We start from the raw sequence: 19760 nt of genomic DNA, 5'->3' as shown, positions 1-19760 counted from the left end.
AAGACCTCCCAATAAACCTTTGGTACAATTTAAAAAAATTGCGCCAAAGACAATCCTGACATCAGGGGAAAAAAAGAATCCTCATCTGCATCCCCCCGCCCCCTCAATACCTTAAAACAAACACAAAAAACCCCCAACAAAAACAAAAAAACAAACAAACAAAACAATAAAACAAACAACCCCCCCAACAACAACAAAAACCCCCCAACAAAAACAACAACAAAACTTCCGATCCTCAGCACAAGTCCAACATGATACAACACAGATAGAATGTCAGGAAAGGTGTGTGTGTGTGTGTGTGTGTGTGTGTGACAGAGAGAGAGAGAGAGAGAGAGAGAGAGCGAGAGAGAGAACGAATGGGAAAGTGGTTGTGAGGGGGGGTCGGGATAGGGGGGGATGGGCGGCATGGCGAAGGGGAACGGATGGGAGTCTGAATGTGAATTCCTACGGTGTAATAAGAACGCACACTCGGTTCAAAGAATATGCATGTCACCATTTTCATCACGGCAAATATAAAAGAAAAAACGCCCTGAAAAAAACAACAACAACAAAAATAACAACAACAAACCCCAACAAAACAGAAAACAATAACACCACTACTTGCTTCAGGGTAAGAAAAAAAAAAGAAGAAAATCATGAACTCTCTTCATTTTACTCTCCACCTTTAGATTAGAAAATGGATTAATCAAAGAATATTGCAAAAAGAACTAACAGGTAATGACGGCGCGATCATCATCAGTGTCAGAAGCGTCGATCTGGTTTTTTTTTGCAGCAGGAACACTTCAGACGTTGGACTGTCAGAGGCGCAGGGTCTGTTCTGCAGCAGAAACGTTTCAGATGTCGGACTCTGACTGGGAAGGTATGGGCGACTTGTTCAGGCTGCGCATGCGTATCAAGTCCATGTGGCGGTAGTTGGACTTCCGGTCCCCATAGTAGGAGTTGGTCGTTCGATCATCTGCACGGGGGAAAAAAAAAAAAAGTTCTGGGTGACTGTAAGCTGGTTCTTCTTCTTCTTCTTCTTCTCCTCCTCCTCCTCCTCATTCTTCTCCTCCTCCTCCTTCTTCTTCTTCATCTATTCAGTTGCATGAGTTGACAAAATATCACAAAACGTTCCACTTGAAAGCATAAGCAAAGAACACAACATCATAAACAAAACAAAAGCATAGACAACCAAGCAAAGAAAAAAAACCGCCCAACAACAACAAAAGAGGTGGGGGTGGGGGTGGGGGATGGAGGGGGGGGGGGCTTGACGAAAAACGATGGGGGTGGGGGAGTGGGGGGTGTGGGGGTGGGAGGAAGATTGTGGTGCAGGTGGGGTTTGGTGGTGGGGAACACTACCACCACCCCTACCACCACCCCTACCACCACCACCACCACCACCACCAACAACAACAAGAACAACACAAGACGTCTATAGGCCTATGTACCAACAACATATGAAGGCTATACATTCCAACAACAACACAATACTTCCCTACCGCCATCACCACCAACTACCAACAACCAAGCCCCAGTTGATGAACGACAACAAAAAAACAACAACAACAACCCACACATACACACACCAACAACAACCACCAACCATCACCAACCCCTAATCACCTCCATCAACAACAACAACCACCCACCCTCAACCCCCCTAAACCAACAACAACAACGACAACACGGCCACAAGCCGACAACACTCGCCGACGTAGCTGTCTTTGGTGTCCATGGTGAAGGAGCTGAAGTACAACAACAAACACCCACACATACACCCAAGTGGACTTTACCTACCACAACCACCACCACCACCACCAACCACCAACCATCAAACACCCACCCCCATAACCAACAACAACAACGACGACAACATCAACAACAACAACAACAACGGCCACAAGAGAAACCAACACCCACCAACGTAGTTGTGCTTGGTGTCCATGGTGGAGGAGCTGAAGAACAACAACAAAAAAAAACCCCTACACATACACGCAAGTGGACTTTACCTACCACCACCAACCACCACCACCGCCATCACCACCAACCATCAACCACCAACGCCCCCCTCCCTCCCCCAAAACCAACAACAAAAACGACGACAACATCAACAACAACAACAACAACGGCCACAAGAGAAACCAACACCCACCAACGTAGCTGTGCTTGGTGTCCATGGTGAAGGAGCTGATGAAGGACTTCCGGAAGCGGCTGGCCCGTTTCCGGACATTGCCCAGAAAGGGGGCCGTGGAGATGGTGTACAGCACCGGGTTGATGGCAGAGTTGAGCGGCAGCACGAACACCGCGATCCACGCGTACACCTGGTCACACACACACACACACACACACACACACACACACATGCGCGCACACAAACACACACACGTGTACACACGTACATGCAGACACAAGCGCACGCGCACGCATACACACAGACACAGACACATAGACATGCGCGCGCGCGCACACACACACACACACACAAAACAAACAAAAACAACCACCGAAACACACACACACACGCGCCGGACGCAGACATACGCACACTATATAGGTAACACAGCGTGTATCTCTCTCTCTCTCTCTCTCTCTATATATATATATATACATCTCTCTCTCTCTCTCTATATATATATATACATTTCTCTCTCTATATATATATAGATATACATCTCTGTCTCTCTGTCTCTGTCTCTCTCTATATATATACGTCTCTCCGTCTCTCTGTCTATATACATACATACATACTAATTCCACCCACCCATCCACCCAAAAAACCGACCCGTCCCTCCAGCCACCCAAACAACCACACATACCACCAAATCTACCCATCCACCCACCCCATACAATCTCTCTACCAAACCCATACCACCACCCACCCGATCACCACATCTCTCTACCAACCCATCCATCCCCCCTCCCACCAAACCCACCCACACCTATCCACCTCCACACTCCCCTCCACGTACCCCGACCCCAACCCAACCCCACCCCCCTACCCCTTCTCCTCCCCATCCCAACTCACCCCCCCATCTCTCTACCAACCCACCCACCCACCCACCCCTAATCATCCACCCTCCCCTCCACCAACTCAACCCAACCCAACCCAACCCACCCACCCACCAATCCACCCACACTGATCCACCCCCACCCTCCCCTCCACCAACTCAACCCAACCCAACCCAACCCACCCACCCACCTACCCACCAATCCACCCACACCTATCCACCCCCATCCTCCCCTCCATCCCTCCACCCACCCACCCCCTCCCCAACCCAACCCCTACACCCCTTCCCTCCCCTCCCCTCCCCATCCCAACCCCACCCCACATCCCTCTACCAACCCACCCACCCACCCACCCACCAACCCCCCTCCCTCCTCCCCCCCACGCCCCCCTCCTCGCCCCCCCCCCACCCACACACACACACCCTTCCAAAAGACACACCCACACACACCCACCTCGTTACTGGAGCGCGTCCCGGCGAGCGAGACGAAGCCGAGGATGATGATGGGCACCCAGCAGAAGAAGTCGGTCATGACGATGAGGGTCATCCGGCGGGCCATGGCGGCGTCGTTCTTGGACTCGTTGCTGCGCACGGCGCTGCGTGTCCTCTTGGCGATGATGAACATCCACAGGTAGGAGAAGAAGATGAGGAGGAAGGAGAAGAAGTTGATCACCTGTCAAGACACGGTACAGGAGGGGAGGGGAGGGGGGGATGTGTGGGTGGGGTGGGGGTGGGGTGAGGGGTGGGTGGGGGTGGGGGGAGGGTTGAGGTGGGGTTAGAAATGAAAAATTAAAAAAAAGAAAGAAAAAAAAAGGGGGGGTGTACGGTGTAAAAAAGAGAGAAAGGACTGATATATTTATCATAATGGATATCTAGTAACTGGTCCGGGTTTTTGTGTTTGTTTGTTCATTTGTATTGAATTTTTGTTTGATGTTCGAACAATAAACTCACGAAAAACAAAAAACAAACACCCCCCCCTCCCCGTGGCTCAACACCACCCGCCTCCACCAATACCCCAGCCCTCCCCCCTACCTGCTTCCCCCCCCTCCCCCCAACCCACCAAGCCCTACCCCCCACCCTTACAATCCTTACCAGGAAGATGGCCACAGAGTACTCCCAGCCGGAGAGCCAACACCACTACCACCACCACCACCACCACCACAACCACCACCAACTACCACCACCACCACCATTACCACCACCAACGCCAACCACCGCCACCACCAACCACCACCACCAATCACCACTACCACCACCCTTACAATCCTCACCAGGAAGATGGCCACGGAGTACTCCCAGCCGAGGTCCACCACCACCACCACCACCACCACCAACCACCACAAACCAACATCCCCCCAGCACCCCATCCCTTGAATCCCCACCACCACCACCACCACCCTTACAATCCTCACCAGGAAGATGGCCACAGAGTATTCCCAGCCGAGGTCCACCACAACCACCACCACCACCACCACCACCACCCACCACCATCACCAATCACTACCACCACCACCACCAACTACCCCGAGCACCCCATCCCTCGAGTATTCCCAGCCGAGGTCCAACACCACCAATAACCACCACCACAACCACCAACTACCCCCAGCACCCCGACCCTCGAATCCCCACCACCACCACCCTTACAATCCTCACCAGGAAGATGGCCACGGAGTACTCCCAGCCGAGGTCCACCACCACAACCACCACCACCACCATCACCAACAGCAACCACCACCACAACAACCCACCACCACCACTAGCACCACTAACCACCACCACCACCACCACAACCACCACCAACTACCACCACCACAACCACCACCACCACAACCAACCACCACCATCACCACCAACACCACCACCATCACCACAAACCACCACCAACCACCACAACCACCACCACCATCAACCACCACCACCAACTACCCCCAGCACCCCATCCCTCGAGTATTCCCAGCCGAGGTCCACCACCACCACCACCACCAACTACCCCCAGCACCCCATCCCTCGAGTATTCCCAGCCGAGGTCCACCACCACCATCAGCAACCACCACCACCACCATCAGCAACCACCACCACCACCACCAACCACCACCACAACAACCCACCACCACCACTAACACCACCACCACCCTTACAACCCTCACCAGGAAGATGGCCACGGAGTACTCCCAGCCGGGGTCCAACACCACAACCACCACCACCAACCACCACCACAACCACCACCACCACCACCACCATCAACTACCCCCAGCACCCCATCCCTCGAATTCTCCCCACCACCCTTACAATCCTTACCAGGTAGATGGCCACAGAGTATTCCCAGCCGAGGTCCACCACCACCACCACCACCAACCACCACCACCAATCACCACCACCAACACCACCACCACCACCCTTACATCCCTCACCAGGAAGATGGCCACGGAGTACTCCCAGCCGGGGGGCCTGGCGGGGGTGACGTGGAGGGCCAGGCAGACCCCCGAGCGGCCGTAGAAGTCGTGGAAGTAGTCCCAGCCCATGAGCGGCACGGCAGACAGCCAGAAGACCCCGAACCACACCAGCGTCATCACCAGCCCCGCCTGCCGCAGCCCCAGCCGCTTCAGCTGTTCGGCGACACGCACACACACACACACACGTACACACACACGTACACGCACACACACACACACACACGTACACGCACACACACACACACACGCACGTACACGCACACGTACACACACACGTACACGTGCGCGTGCATAAACACACACACACACACACACACGTACATGCACACACGTACACACACACACACACGTACACGCACACACACACGTACACGCATGCACACACACGTACATGCACACACACACACGTACACGCACACACACATTAGATTAGATACAAAAGTTGCGTGTCTCTGCTTGTCTGCTTTCCACCCCACTGTAACAATGAAAAAAAAAAAAGAAAAAAAAAAGAAGAAAAAAAAAAGTGGAGGGCCCCCCCAAAAAAACTCGGAAACTTTCAACAGTTTTAATTAAGTACCTGTGTGCAAGCGGAGTGATGGCCTAGAGGTAACGCGTCCGCCTAGGAAGCGAGAGAATCTGAGTGCGCTGGTTCGAATCACGGCTCGGCCGCCGATATTTTCTCCCCCTCCATTAGACCTTGAGTCGTGGTCTAGACGCTAGTCATTCGGATGAGACGATAAACCGAGGTCCCGTGTGCTAGCATGCATTTAGCGCACGTAAAAGAACCCACGGCAACAAAAGGGTTGTTCCTGGCAAAATTCTGCAGAAAAATCCACTTTCGATTGATACAACGCAACACAACACAACAAAACACGACACAATACAACACAATTTAAATCAATACAATGCAATACAGTACAGTATCAGTATCAGTAGCTCAAGGAGGCGTCACTGCGTTCGGACAAATCCATATTCGGTATTCCACATCTACCAAGCAGATGCCTGACCAGCAGCGTAAACAAACGCGCTTAGTCAGGCCTTGAAAAAAACAAACAAAAAACAAACACACACACAAAAAAAAACCAAAAAAAAAAAAAAAAAAAAAAAAAAAAAACGAAAGTAGAAGAAGAAAAGGCAAAGAAAAAAAAAGAGAGGAGAAAATGATAATAATAATAATGACGACGACAACAACAATAATAATAGCAATAATAATAATAATAATAAAATAAAAAAGACAATAATGATGATAAATAAGCAAATAAATGTAAAGCATGCAGACACACACACACACACACACAAAACACACACACATGCATAACAGACATACAATGCCAGAAAAGTACAATACAATGCCAAGCAACACAACACAACACAACACAAATACACATGGCTGGAGCTGGGGTGAAGTGGGGGCGAAATCGGAGTTCAGCACCTTCCCAAAAGGACACAACATCATACCTAGTCCAGTGACAGAACATCCTGGCGTGCAGTCACAAGGTGTAAATGAGCAATTTCGACTCTTCCCGCAGAAACTTTGAGTTGTCTGGGCGAGGCCACATAGAGGAAGGGAGAGAACGCAGCCTAGCATAACCAGTACATAGTTCTTCCCCCTTAGTTCTCAGAGTGTGTAACTTCTCGCGTCTCGGACTTTTTCTGACCACAACAGAGAAAGTTGATCGACCTTGGCAGAACGCACACACACACACACGCACACACACGACAAATCCAACCACAAAAAACTATCAGTATTTCTGTTGGCCGCGGCATGCCGGAGTTAGGTTTAAGTGACGAACATGGTTTAACTCTGAAATAAATAAAAAAAAAGAAAGAAAGAAAGAAGAAAGAAGAAGAACAAGAAGAAAGAAAGGAAGAAAGAAAGAAGAAGAAGAAAGAAGACGACGAAGAAGAAAGAAAGAAAGAAAGAAGAAGAAGAAGCAAGAAAGAAGAAGCATAAAGAAAAAAAGAAGAAGAAAGAAAGAAGAAGAAAAAAGAAGAAGAAAGAAAGAAGAAGAAGAAAGAAGAAGAAAGAAAAAGAAAGAAAGAAAGGAGAAGAAAAAAGAAAGAAAGAAGAAGACGACGACGAAGAAGAAAAAGAAAGAAAGAAAAAAAAGAAGAAAGAAGAAGAAGAAGAAGACGAAGAAGAAAAATCACTATTCCCAAAATAAACACAAAATGGTATCCCGTGCCAACAAAACGTAGATTCAACATTGATTTTTTGACCTACGACTCCTCTGGCAACCAAGTGATGGCTGTCTGCCTGCCTCTCTGTGTTTGTGTCTGTCAGTCTGTCTGCCTTTGTCTCTCCTGTACAATCTTCTACTATCTCTCAATCTTCTTGACAAGGTGTTTGCTCTGTATACCCCAGCCAACCCGTCAGTGTCAGCTCCCCCCCCCCACCTCATTCCCTCCCAGCCCCCCCCGTCACTCCCCCATCCCTTCATTCACCATTCCGATCTCACATATCCTGTTGTTATCTTCCGATACTGTTTGTCTTTAACTCACTCAGTACGGCCAGTCCTCTCTTCTCTACACAGACCCCTCGGATGCCCAGTGGGTGTCTGAATGACCCAACCTTTAGCTTCCGTCGTCAGAATTGTGGTATTCTTTGTCAACATTCACCTCTTCAGTATAAGAGCCTTCCGCTTGCAACATTTTGATGATGGTAATTGGGGTGAAATGTTGTTAGCGTCGCCTCTTTCGCCGTTCGAATGGAGAGAGTTAATGTGTATGGTTGACTGAGAACCTTCCTCACTCTCTATCCACCATTCTGGTGTGTAATGCGGTGTGTGTTGTGTGTGTGTTTGTTTCTTTGATTTTGTTCATTTTTTTTCCTTTGCATTTTACTAACACAATGCTAGTGCCTGTATGCCATGTGTGTGATCGTGTGTGTGTGTGTGTGTGGTTGTTGTTTTGTTTTGATTTATACATATTTTTTTTCCTGTTGTGTATCTCTACTAACACCATGCTTTCATTTTTTATTAAATATTGTGTAGTGTAGACCCTATTCAGGGCGGGGAATGGATGTAAAAAAGCACACCAGTGCTTATCTATTATCCTCGAAATAAAGAATTGTCTTGTCTTGTCTTGTCCGACGATAATTTTCACCCGGGAAAAGGGTTGTAACTCTGCTTGGTAAACTTGATGTGTAGTGCAACAGTTATCCCCCTTTTGACTGGTTCCTGTTATGTTAATCCATCATTATTTTGTCATATATATATATATGTGTGTGTGTGTGTGTGTGTCTCTCTCTCTCTCTCCCTCTGTGTGTGTGTGTGTGTGTGTGTGTGTGTGTGTGTATAAAGATAGTTTAAAACACACACACACACAAGTTGTGCACCGCAATTTAGGATTTCTGTGCCTGTTAATTAATTAACCCCTTAACCGGCTGCAGATGTGTGTGTTGTACTGATCAGTGAAGGGGCTTTCGTCTCACCGTGTGATGAAACTGAGTTGGCAGGACAGGCTGTCAGTCATCATCACTCTGTTGTCTGGACCTCCCATGTACAGCTTAGTCTTTTTGTGAAGGACTATGACTCTCAAACTAGGAGGCAAAAATTGCACTGGCCCTTAGTGCTGCAGCCATGTGGGCTAGTTGGCCTTTGGGAACCATCCCAACGCCGACTGTCCTAAAACCCTCTTGACCGAGAGAGTGGGGATAGTGTAACTTGGGCAAGACACTCTCCACTATAATCAAATTCAAGCCCAAATAGTCGGAACAGCAGTTGCCTCCTCTGCTGTTCTGATGGTCATAGTCGGACACGACTGACTATCACATTTGTCTGGACCTCCTTCCCCACTGGATTACATCTGATACTGTCGTAGTTCAGCGGAAATTAAATCGGGAACACCAACTTACACATGCATCGGAAGTAGTTTGCCCACTTCGTGTTCTTGCTTTATTGATTTCATTTCATCAAGCTTCGGCAATCAAGTGGTTAAAGACTGATCTCCCGCAACCTCGTTTGCTAAACAAGAGCGAAAAACAACAAAACAACAACAACAAAAAGAAGAAAAAAACAACAACAAGTAAACAAACAAACAAACAAAAACCAAAACACACACGCACACACACGCACACATAGAGACACACACACACACACACGCACACACACACACACACACATAGAGACACACACACACACACACACATAGACACACACACACACACACATAGAGACACAAACACACACAGACACAAACACAAAACTAACAACAACAGAAAACAGCAACACAAGTCTACCAACATACAGAAAAGGAATTCGACGAACGCAACAACAACAGCAACAACAACAACAAAAACCAACAACCCCCCAAACAAAAAACAACAGCTAAACACACACACACACACACACACACACACACACACATAACTAACAACAACAATTAAAAAAAAAAAAAATTCCTGCGTGCTGTTTTATTGTTTTTCCTATCGAAGTGGATTTTTTTTCTACAGAAGTTTGCCAGGAACCATCCCTTTTGTTGCCGTGGGTTCTTTTACGTGCGCTAAGTGCATGCTGCACACGGGACCTCGGTTTATCGTCTCATCCGAATGACTAAGCGTCTAGACCATCACTCAAGGTCTAGTGGAGGGGGGAGAAAATATCGGCGGCCGAGCCGTGATTCGAACCAGCGCGCTCAGATTCTCTCTCGCTTCCTAGGCGGACGCGTTACCTCTAGGCCATCACTCCACAAATACGAATGAACGTGGGAGTCTCAACCCACGACGACGACGACGACGAAGAAGAAAAAGAAGAAGAAGAGGAAAGAGACAGAAAGAGAGTTTGATTTTTATCACAGCATCCATTGTTCTTTTTTTTTTTTCACTCTTTTCTTCGTTTTTTGTGTGTGTGTGTGTGTGTGTGTGTGTGTGTGTGTGTGTGTGTGTGTCTGTGTGTGTGTGTGTGTCTGTGTGTTTCTTGTTCTTGGGAGTCTGAAGTTCTCAGCGTGATGATTGCTCCAGCCGGAGGGGGGCGTTTCACAATGCAGGGTCAAATTTCCATCCATTTCACTGATGACGAAGATTGGCTGACAGCAACTTCTCACACTCTTTCTCCGCTGCTGCCGGTGTCATGCCCGAGAATGACCCCCCCCCCCCCTCATTCACCCCCCCCCCACACACAAAGTTATCCCCATGGAGTTATTCTGGGTAAGACTTGAAATGACTCTCAGTGGGAAGCTTGCCAGCTCTCTCGTGTGAAGACTCCATTCCTTGCCATGAAATGACGCCCTTAAAAAAAAACCCACAAAAAACACCAACGCTGTCTTTCTTTGTCTTTCATATATATCTATATATATATCCCTTTGTCGTTCTTTGTAATGATCAGATTACAAGAGATACAAATATCAGCACAATACCTTTCCAATGTGATGATGTTTTTTTTTTCCTTTCTCCAATCACCGAAGCTCACACTTCTCCATTCCACATTCTGTTCCTCCCTCCTCCCTCTCTCTCTATTCCTTCCTCAGTCCCTCCCCCCCCCTCCCCATCCCCATCCCCATCCACCTCAGCCGCCCTATTCTGAAACAATTCCACTAGAATAAAGTACAAGATCAGCACTCTAATGTTATAAATGTATTCACAAATCAGCCCCCTTCCTATCTCTGTGGCTGCCTTCACCCCTTCACTCCATCTCGCTGCGCTACGATCAGCTTCGGATCCACCCTGCTGCTTTCGCACACCCAGACTGTTGGCCGCCCGTTCTTTCTCTGTCTCTGGACCTTGCAATCGGAATGAACTTCCTCTTTCGCTTCGTCAAGTCTCCACACTCAGCTCTTTCAAGTCTGGGCCTTAAAACCCACCTCTTCCCAAAATAGCCTCCCTTCCCTGCCTCATCCTTGTCTTCAGTTGTTTCTTCAGTTCGTTCGTTCTTTAGTTTAACGTCTTTTCACTGTAAGTGATATTAGACGAGGGTAGGAAAAAAATCGAGTGGGAGGAGGGAGAGGGGGGGGGGGATTACTGTGTACGCATACGAGTAAGTGAAAGTGTGTGTGTGTGTGTGTGTGTGAAAATTATTGATTTAAGTTTTCTCCAGTTTTAGAGTTACCATGCATGCGCGTGAATGACTGATGCGAAAGCGCTGGTCTCTGCACAAGATTCAGCACAATATAAATACCATTATTATTATTATTATTTATTTATTTGTTTTGGGCTGACATCCATCCACCCATCCAATGGCGGAGACAGAACGGTGCTGAAGGGTCCTTGTCCAGCCATTTCCAGTTTGTTTCAGTTTCAGTAGCTCAAGGAGGCGTCACTGCGTTCGGACAAATCCATATACGCTACACCACATCTGTCAAGCAGATACCTGACCAGCAGCGCAACCCCAACGCGCTTAGTCAGGCCTTGAGGAAAAAAAAAAAAAAAAAAGAAAAAAAAAAGAAAAAGAAGGTGAATAAATAATAGATAAGCTTACATAAATAAATAATAATTATGATATAAAAAGGTAGTAGTAATGATAATAATAATAATAAAATAATAATAATAATAATAATAATAAATAAATAAATAAGACAACAATGATGATAAATAAGCAAATAAATGTAAAACATGAAGACACACATTCCATTTTCCAGGTACTACATACAGTGTGTGTGTGTGTGGGGTGGGGTGGGGGGGGGGGGGGTATCAGACAAGTGCTATCTGTGACTGTTTTGTCCGCGGCGAGCGGACTGGCGGCTAGTTGGAAGCTGATACCGTTCATTAGTGTGCATCTCTGCCTCTAGGTGCCATCAGCTGATTGGTTAAAAAAAGAAAAAGAAAAAAAAAAAGCAAGGAAAAAAAAAAAAAAAAAAGCATCCACAACAACAACAACAGCAGAAAACTCGTTTGCTGTGTGATGATGATGACATCTGAGAGTTTTTATATCAGTCACCCCCCCCCCAGAGTTTGGAAACTACAGAAACCGTGTGCTATCCACGATGTCATTCAAAGTGTCTGTCTGTCTCGTCTCAGTCGGTTTACGTCAGTCATCCCAGAGTTTTGGAAACCACAGAAAAAAATCATGAGCAAAGTACGATGTCCGCAAGTTTGATTTTCCAGTCAAACTTTGGGAGAAAGGGCGAGAGCGAGGAATTGAACCCAAACCCTCACGGACACTGTGTTAGCAGATAATCGTCTTAACGTTTCTGCCACCTTGCTCCTAGGTCACTGTTACTGCTACAAACCAGCAACTGGAGAAGTTGTCGAATGTGTTGTCCTGCTGTAGTCGTTGACTACAATGACAAAACTTCAAAATGGTTCAATAAAACAGTCAGTCGTTTACTCAAAAACAGCCTTGTCAAATAGTGATTATCTAACATGTGGTGTCAGCAAACGTCTTCGAAAACCAACATTAAACGAAACCTGCCACGGCCTTATAAGCCGTGAAGGAACACACACGCGCGCGCGCGCGACAACACACACACACACACACACACACACACATACACACACAGAGACAACCACACACAAACACACACACACACATGCACACACACACACACACAGGTACACACACACACGCGCGCGCGCGCGGACACACACATGCACACACAGCACGCACGCACATCACACACAGCATCCCTCCCCCCTTCCCAAACACACACACACATACCGCTCCCCAAACAGCAAACAACAACAAACAAAACACACACCTCCCTCCCCCCCCCCCGACCCTCTCCCCTACACCCCCTAAACAACGACAACAACAAACAAATATCCCCCCCGCCACCTACACACACCAACAAAAACAACAACAAAAAATCACAACAACAACAAAACACACACACACACACACAAAAAACCACAAAAAAACCAAACCCCCAAAACATCACCCTCTCACCCACCCACACCCCTGAACAACAACAACAACAACAAACAACAACAAGAAACACACACACACACACAAACACACACACACACACACACACACACACGCACACACACACACACGCACACACAGAGAAAAAACAACCACCACCACCACCAACAAAAAAAAACCCAACAAAACAACACACACACACACACACACACACGCATACACAGAGAAACAAAAACACCACCACCACCACCACCACCACCAACAACAACAAAAAACCCCCAACAAAACAACACACACACACACACACACCAAAACAAAAACAACAAAAAAAAGCAAACAAAACAAAAAAAAAAAAACGCCGGCAGGGACCCAACCTTGAGGGGGAAGATGATGCAGATGAGCCTGTCCAGGGTGATGACGGTCAGCGTGAAGACGGACAGCTCCGAGGAGAAGGTGGAGATGAAGCCCGAGAAACGGCATACGGCCGAGGACCTCCACGTGCGGTCGTAGACGATGTAGACCCCTCGGTAGTAGCTGTCCACCACGGCGATGATGAGCAGGTAGACCCCCATGAAGAAGTCCCCTATGGCCAGGTTGGTGATCAGGAACGAGTGTACCTGGTGGCGGAGGGGGGAAGGGAGAGGGGGGGCGTGGGGGGGGGGGGAGGAAAAGAAGAGAGAGTTTCAGTTTCAGTAGCTCAAGGAGGCGTCATTGCGTTCGGACAAATCCATATACGCTACACCACATCTGCCAAGCAGATGCCTGACCAGCAGCGTAACCCAACGCGCTTAGTCAGGCCTTGAGAAAAAAAAAAGAAAAAGAAAAAAAAAAGATAAGCTTACATAAATAAATAAATAAATAAATAAATAATAATTATGATATAAAAAAGGTAGTAGTGATGAAAATAATAATAAAATAATAATAATAATAATAATAATAATAATAATAAATAGAAGAGAGAAAGAAGAAGGAAATAAAAGTAAATTTCTTTTGATTGATTTGATGTGGATATTTATCGATTGATTGAGTGTCTGATTGATTGATATGGATACTTATACAGCGCCTATCCTCGGTCGGAGACCAAGCTCTAAGCGCTTTACAAACACGGGGTCATTTACACAACAGGCTGTCTGTCTTACCTGGGTAGAGCCGACTGACGGCTGCCATTGCGGGGCGCTCATCATTCGTTTCCTGTGTCATTCAATCAGAGTTCAGGCACGCACACATACACATTCAGACAAACGCGACTCTCTTATACGTGTATGAGACTCGTTGTTGTTGTTTTTGTTTGGGCAACCATACTCCGTTTTCGGGCGTGTGCATGCTGGGTATATTCTTGTTTCCATAACCCACCGAACGCTGACATGGATGACAGGATCTTCAACGTGCGTATCTGATCTTCTGCGTGAGTATACACACGAAGGGGGTTCAGGCACTGGCAGGTCTGCACATAATATGTTGACCTGGGAAATCGGAAAAAAAAATCTCCACCCTTTACCCACCAGGCGCCGTTACCAAGATTCGAACCTGGGACCCTCAGATTGAAAGTCCAACGCTTGAACCATTCGGCTATTGCGCCCGCCAATTTATACATGAATGGAGTCTATCCTCCGTCGGACATCAAGCTGCAAGTGCTTTACAAACACGAGAGTCATTTTTGCACAACAGGCTGTCTGCCTTAACTGGGTAAGAGCCGACTAACGGCTGCCATTGCGGGGGCGCTCATCATTCGTTTCCTGTGTCACTCAAATCAGATTTAAGGTACGCACACATACACACTCAGAGAAACATGCAACAATTTACGTGTAAGACCGTTTTGTTTCTTTACCCCCAGCCCTAAAAAAAAAAAAAAAACAACAAAAAAACAACAACAACAACAAAAAAACAACAACAAACAAAACCACCCAACAAAACAACAACACCAAAACAAAAAGCAACAAAAACAACAACAATAACAACCACCCCCCACCCCACCCCCCAAAAAAAACAACAACACAAAACAAAACCCTCCCCAGCCAATCAAAACGAAGCCTACCTTCCCGCCGCGGATGTCTCGAGCCCTCCAGCCAATGACGAGCAGGTTCCCAAAGGAGGCGACCATGCCCAGCACCCAGATGCTCACCCTCAGCACGTAGTTGGACATGAGGTCCTCGCAGGACGAGAACTCGTCGGGCTCCGGGTAGCACCGGGGCACGGACCCCGCCAGGCAGCAGAACCAGAAACCGTCAGTGTACCTGTTGGGGTAAAAGGGGGGAGGGGTAGGGAGGTGGTGAGGTTGGGGGGTGGGGGGTGGGTGTGTGGAGAGGGTATGGGGTGTTGGGAGAGGAGTGTGTGTGTGTGGGGGGGGGTATTGTTATGATTATTGTTGTCATTATTATTGTTTGTTGTTATTGTTATCATCATCATCATCATTTAGAGTTGTTATTATTGTTATCACTTAAAATTGTTCTATCTTTATTTTATTATTTATCATCATTATTGTTGTTCTTATCATTAATAAAAAATTGTTACATCTTTTTTAAAAATATTTATAATTATTGTTGTTATTATTACTTACAAATTGTTCTATCGTTTTTATTATCATCATTATTGTTGTTATTATCATTACTTTAAAAAAAAGTTCTATCGTTTTATTATCATCATTATTGTTGTTATTTTTATTACTTAAAATTATTGTCCTATCTCTTTTTTTTATTACCATCATCATTGTTGTTATTATTATTACTTACAAATTGTTCTATCTTTTTATTATAATCATTATTGTTGTTATTATCATTATTTAAAATTGTTCTAACTTAAAAAAAAAATCGGTATTGTTATTATTATTATTACTTAAAAATTGTTCTATCTTTTTTAATATCACCACACACACACACACAAGGAAGTGTTGTATGTCAATCTGACAGTGTCTGGAGACACTCTCTCTCTCTCTCACACACACACACACACACATGCACACACACAAAAGGAAGTGTTGTATGTCAAACTGACAGTGTCTGGACACACACACACACACACACACACACACACACACACACACAAAAGGAAGTGTTGTATGTCAAACTGACAGTGTCTGGACACACACACACACACACACACACAAGGAAGTGTTGTATGTCAAACTGACAGTGTCTGGACACACACACACACACACACACACACACACACACACACACACACACACACAAGGAAGTGTTGTATGTCAAACTGACAGTGTCTGGACACACACACACACACACACACACACACACACACACAAGGAACTGTTGTATGTCAAATTCACAGTGTCTGGGGACACACACACACACACACACACACACACACACACACACACACAAGGAAGTGCTGTGTGTCAAACTCACAGTATCTGCAGACTCTTCTGGCTACTGGACACACACACACACACACACACACACACACACACACACACACACACACACACACACACACACACACACACACACAAAGAAGCACCAAGAAGTACTGTGTGTCAATCAAACTCACAGTATCTGCAGACTCTTCAAGCCGTGGAACACGTTGCTGGTCACCTCGCTGACCTGGTTACTGGACACGTCCCTGAAAACACACGTGTCATGTTTACCACAACAAGAACAACAACTACTACTACTAGTAGGCCTCCTACGGTCATGGCTTACCATGGATAGAGTATATCAGACCTAATGTCTAATTGGGGCTGCCTGCTTGGACCAAGCAGCGTCGCCTGTGACTGCAGAGACCGATGCGAAAGAGACAGTCTCTGTCGCAGCGGTCACCTGTGTAAGCTGATGCTGGTCTGTTGGCTGCCGTCCCTTTTCTGCCAGCTGGCTTTTCTGCTGCAGCAGCTGACAGTTTGTCCTCACCAATCCGTAGCTGATTCTTGAGAGTGCTTCTCCGTCTGTTGCGGTCATCTGCAAGGCCCTCCCAGGACTCAGTGTTGATCTCAAGTGCCTTCCTGTCACGTTTGCAAACGTCTTTGTATCTCAGCTGTGGGCGGCCGATGCTTCTCTGCCCCGTGGCGAGCTCTCCATGTTTACCACAACAACTACTACTATTGCTACAGTAACTACTTCTACTACTACTGCTCTTGGTTATACTACTACTACTACAACGACTACTACTGCTATTGGTTACACTACTACAACTACTTTTGCTACTACTACTACTTCTGCTACAACGACTACTACTACTAATGATTACAATAACAATAATAATGATGATGATAATGATAATGATGACAGTCGTAGAAGTAACAACAACAACAACAATAATAAATGATAACGATAATAATAATAATAATAATAATAAACATCATCATCATAACAACAACAACAACAAACATTACTACCACTGCATCTGCTGATAATGCAACAACAACAACAATGAACAATCTGTTGACAGCCGCAAGGAACGCTCATCGATGACGAGATAAAAAAAAAATGTCAGGTCAAAGCAGTTATATGCCCAAATACAATATTTGGGCAAAACCTTTATTTTCTATACTAAAAACAAAACAATCAAACAAAAAACAACAACAACAAAAAAAAAAAAAAAAGCAAGAAAGATATACAGAAAGCTGCTTCGTTCCTGTTTAGCTTTGCCAGTTATGTTTTTTCTTGAAAACTTGCCGTGACAGTTTAAAAAAATTTTTTTTTTTTTTTTAGCAAACCACTACCACAGGGAAAACAAGAGAATGCTGGCCATTAAGGAGAAGCCGTGAACTGAAGGAATCAGGGCTCGACTTCTGGAGACGTTTTCCCTTTACAACACCTGTGGGAAGTGGCTGCGCATCCAGAATCGGCCTCTTCTCCCATAATTATGAGGACACACACATGACAGACAAGCCTGACCTGCCTACTCATCCGTCGGTCCGACGGGAGTACTCCCATCACCAGGGGGGAAGAGAAATTTGTTGAGACTCCCCGAGGTCAAAGCCAGTCGAATTAGTTATTCTGCCCGTTCTGCACGATGTGTTTTGCTTACATGCAAGTCACACACACACACACACACACACACACACACACACACACAATGTCACAGACGGACACACAGACAGACAGGACAGACCGACAAAACAGACGGACGGACAGCATATAAACAGATAGACAAACAGACGGACGGACTGATGAGATCGATACACGGACAGGCTGACAAACAAACAGACAGACGGGCGGACAGACTAACAGACAGACAGACAAACGGATGGACAGACTGACAGACAGACAGACAGACTCACATGGTGAGGAGGTTGACCAAACCATTAAAGGCGCCTCCCTCCAAAGTGTCCAGGGCGTTGTGTGACACATTCCTGAAACAGAAGTAGTAGTAGTAGTAGTAGTAGTAGTCATGATGATATGATAATAATGTAAACCAAGCAGCATCTACCTATACCTGTCCCACATGCAGTAGAGATTGCCACTCCAGCATCGGTCTACACAGCCACAGCAAAAAGTGCAATGCCCGGCAGTGACTACATTTCTGGTGCAGCCATCGTCTCTCGAGACGGAAGGAGGCCGACGACGACGACGACAACGACGAAGGATGATGATGATGATGATGGTGATGGTGATGCTAATAAAGATGATGGTGATCATTATGATAATGATAAAAAAAAATATGACAATACAACAACAACAGCAACAATAATCATTCTTCTGTCTAATTTGTCCTATTTGCGTTTGATGGGATTTTCTGGCGTCCTTTACGCAGTGCACAAAGCTGTATCTTTTGTATGTTAGATATACTTTTCCCTTTTTTTTGTGTTCTTTGTTTCTTTTCTTACTACCGCTAAACGTGTGTCTTAAACCAGTCAGCTGGTGTGAACACTGCAGTTGATTATGAGCGGTTCGTGTTTGTACTAAGTTATAAGAAATATGTCACATTTTTTTTGTTGTTGTTCCTCATAGGGCTTCCTGAAATCAATCACGTCTTGTCTTGTCTTGTCTTGTTTTGTCCTGTGTTGAGAGATAATGGCCGTGGTTGAGACGCTCATCTACTGCCCGGCCAACACAGTGTCCGAGAGGGTCTGGGTTCGATTCCCGCTCTCGCTCTTTCTATTTGTTGTATTTTGTATTTGTATTTCTTTTTATCACAACATATTTCTCTGTGTGAAATTCAGGCTGTTCTACCCAGGGAGAGAGCGCGTCGCTACACTACAGCGCTACCCATTTTTTGGGGTATTTTTTCCTGCGTGTAGTTTTATTTGTTTTTCCTATCGAAGTGGATTTTTCTACAGAATTTTGCCAGGAACAACCCTTTTGTTGCCGTGGGTTCTTTTACGTGCGCTAAATGCATGCTTGCACACGGGACCTCGGTTCATCGTCTCATCCGAATGACTAGCGTCCAGACCACCACTCAAGATCTAGTGGAGGGGGAGAAAATATCGGCGGCTGAGCCGCGTGATTCGAACCAGCGCGCTCAGATTCTCTCTCGCTTCCAAGGCGGACGCGTTACCTCTAGGCCATCACTCCATTTCTACTAGGTTTGACTGAGAAAATCAAACTGAGCGCCTAAGTGATTCGGATGAG

At 46.3% G+C, this 19760-nt stretch overlaps 1 protein-coding gene across 1 annotated transcript; it reads right to left on the bottom strand.

Annotated features, from left to right (window-relative positions):
- Positions 1 to 833: 833 nt before the first annotated feature.
- LOC143291013 (G-protein coupled receptor GRL101-like) lies at positions 834 to 17937 on the bottom strand. Its single transcript, XM_076600600.1, has 8 exons — positions 17909 to 17937; positions 16741 to 16812; positions 15272 to 15470; positions 13611 to 13853; positions 5396 to 5590; positions 3439 to 3657; positions 2132 to 2300; positions 834 to 955 (listed from the first exon to the last, which is right to left on the bottom strand). The coding sequence occupies exons 1-8, from the start codon at positions 17935 to 17937 to the stop codon at positions 834 to 836; spliced, it is 1248 nt and encodes a 415-aa protein (XP_076456715.1).
- Positions 17938 to 19760: the final 1823 nt, after the last annotated feature.

This window comes from Babylonia areolata, chromosome 16 (assembly GCF_041734735.1).
Source record: "Babylonia areolata isolate BAREFJ2019XMU chromosome 16, ASM4173473v1, whole genome shotgun sequence".
NCBI lineage: Eukaryota > Metazoa > Mollusca > Gastropoda > Neogastropoda > Buccinidae > Babylonia > Babylonia areolata.
Note: the sequence above shows the minus strand (reverse complement) of the source record. Positions and strands in the feature narration are given on the sequence as shown.

Bases quoted from the DNA above. Each gene is read 5' to 3' on its own strand.
- LOC143291013 (XM_076600600.1), bottom strand. From the start codon at position 17,937: ATGGCCAGCATTCTCTTGTTTTCCCTGTG. The intron at 15,471-16,740 runs GTGAGTTTGATT...TTACCCCAACAG, and splicing joins TTGAAGAGTCTGCAGATACT to GTACACTGACGGTTTCTGGT. The intron at 13,854-15,271 runs GTAGGCTTCGTT...CTCCGCCACCAG, and splicing joins GAGACATCCGCGGCGGGAAG to GTACACTCGTTCCTGATCAC.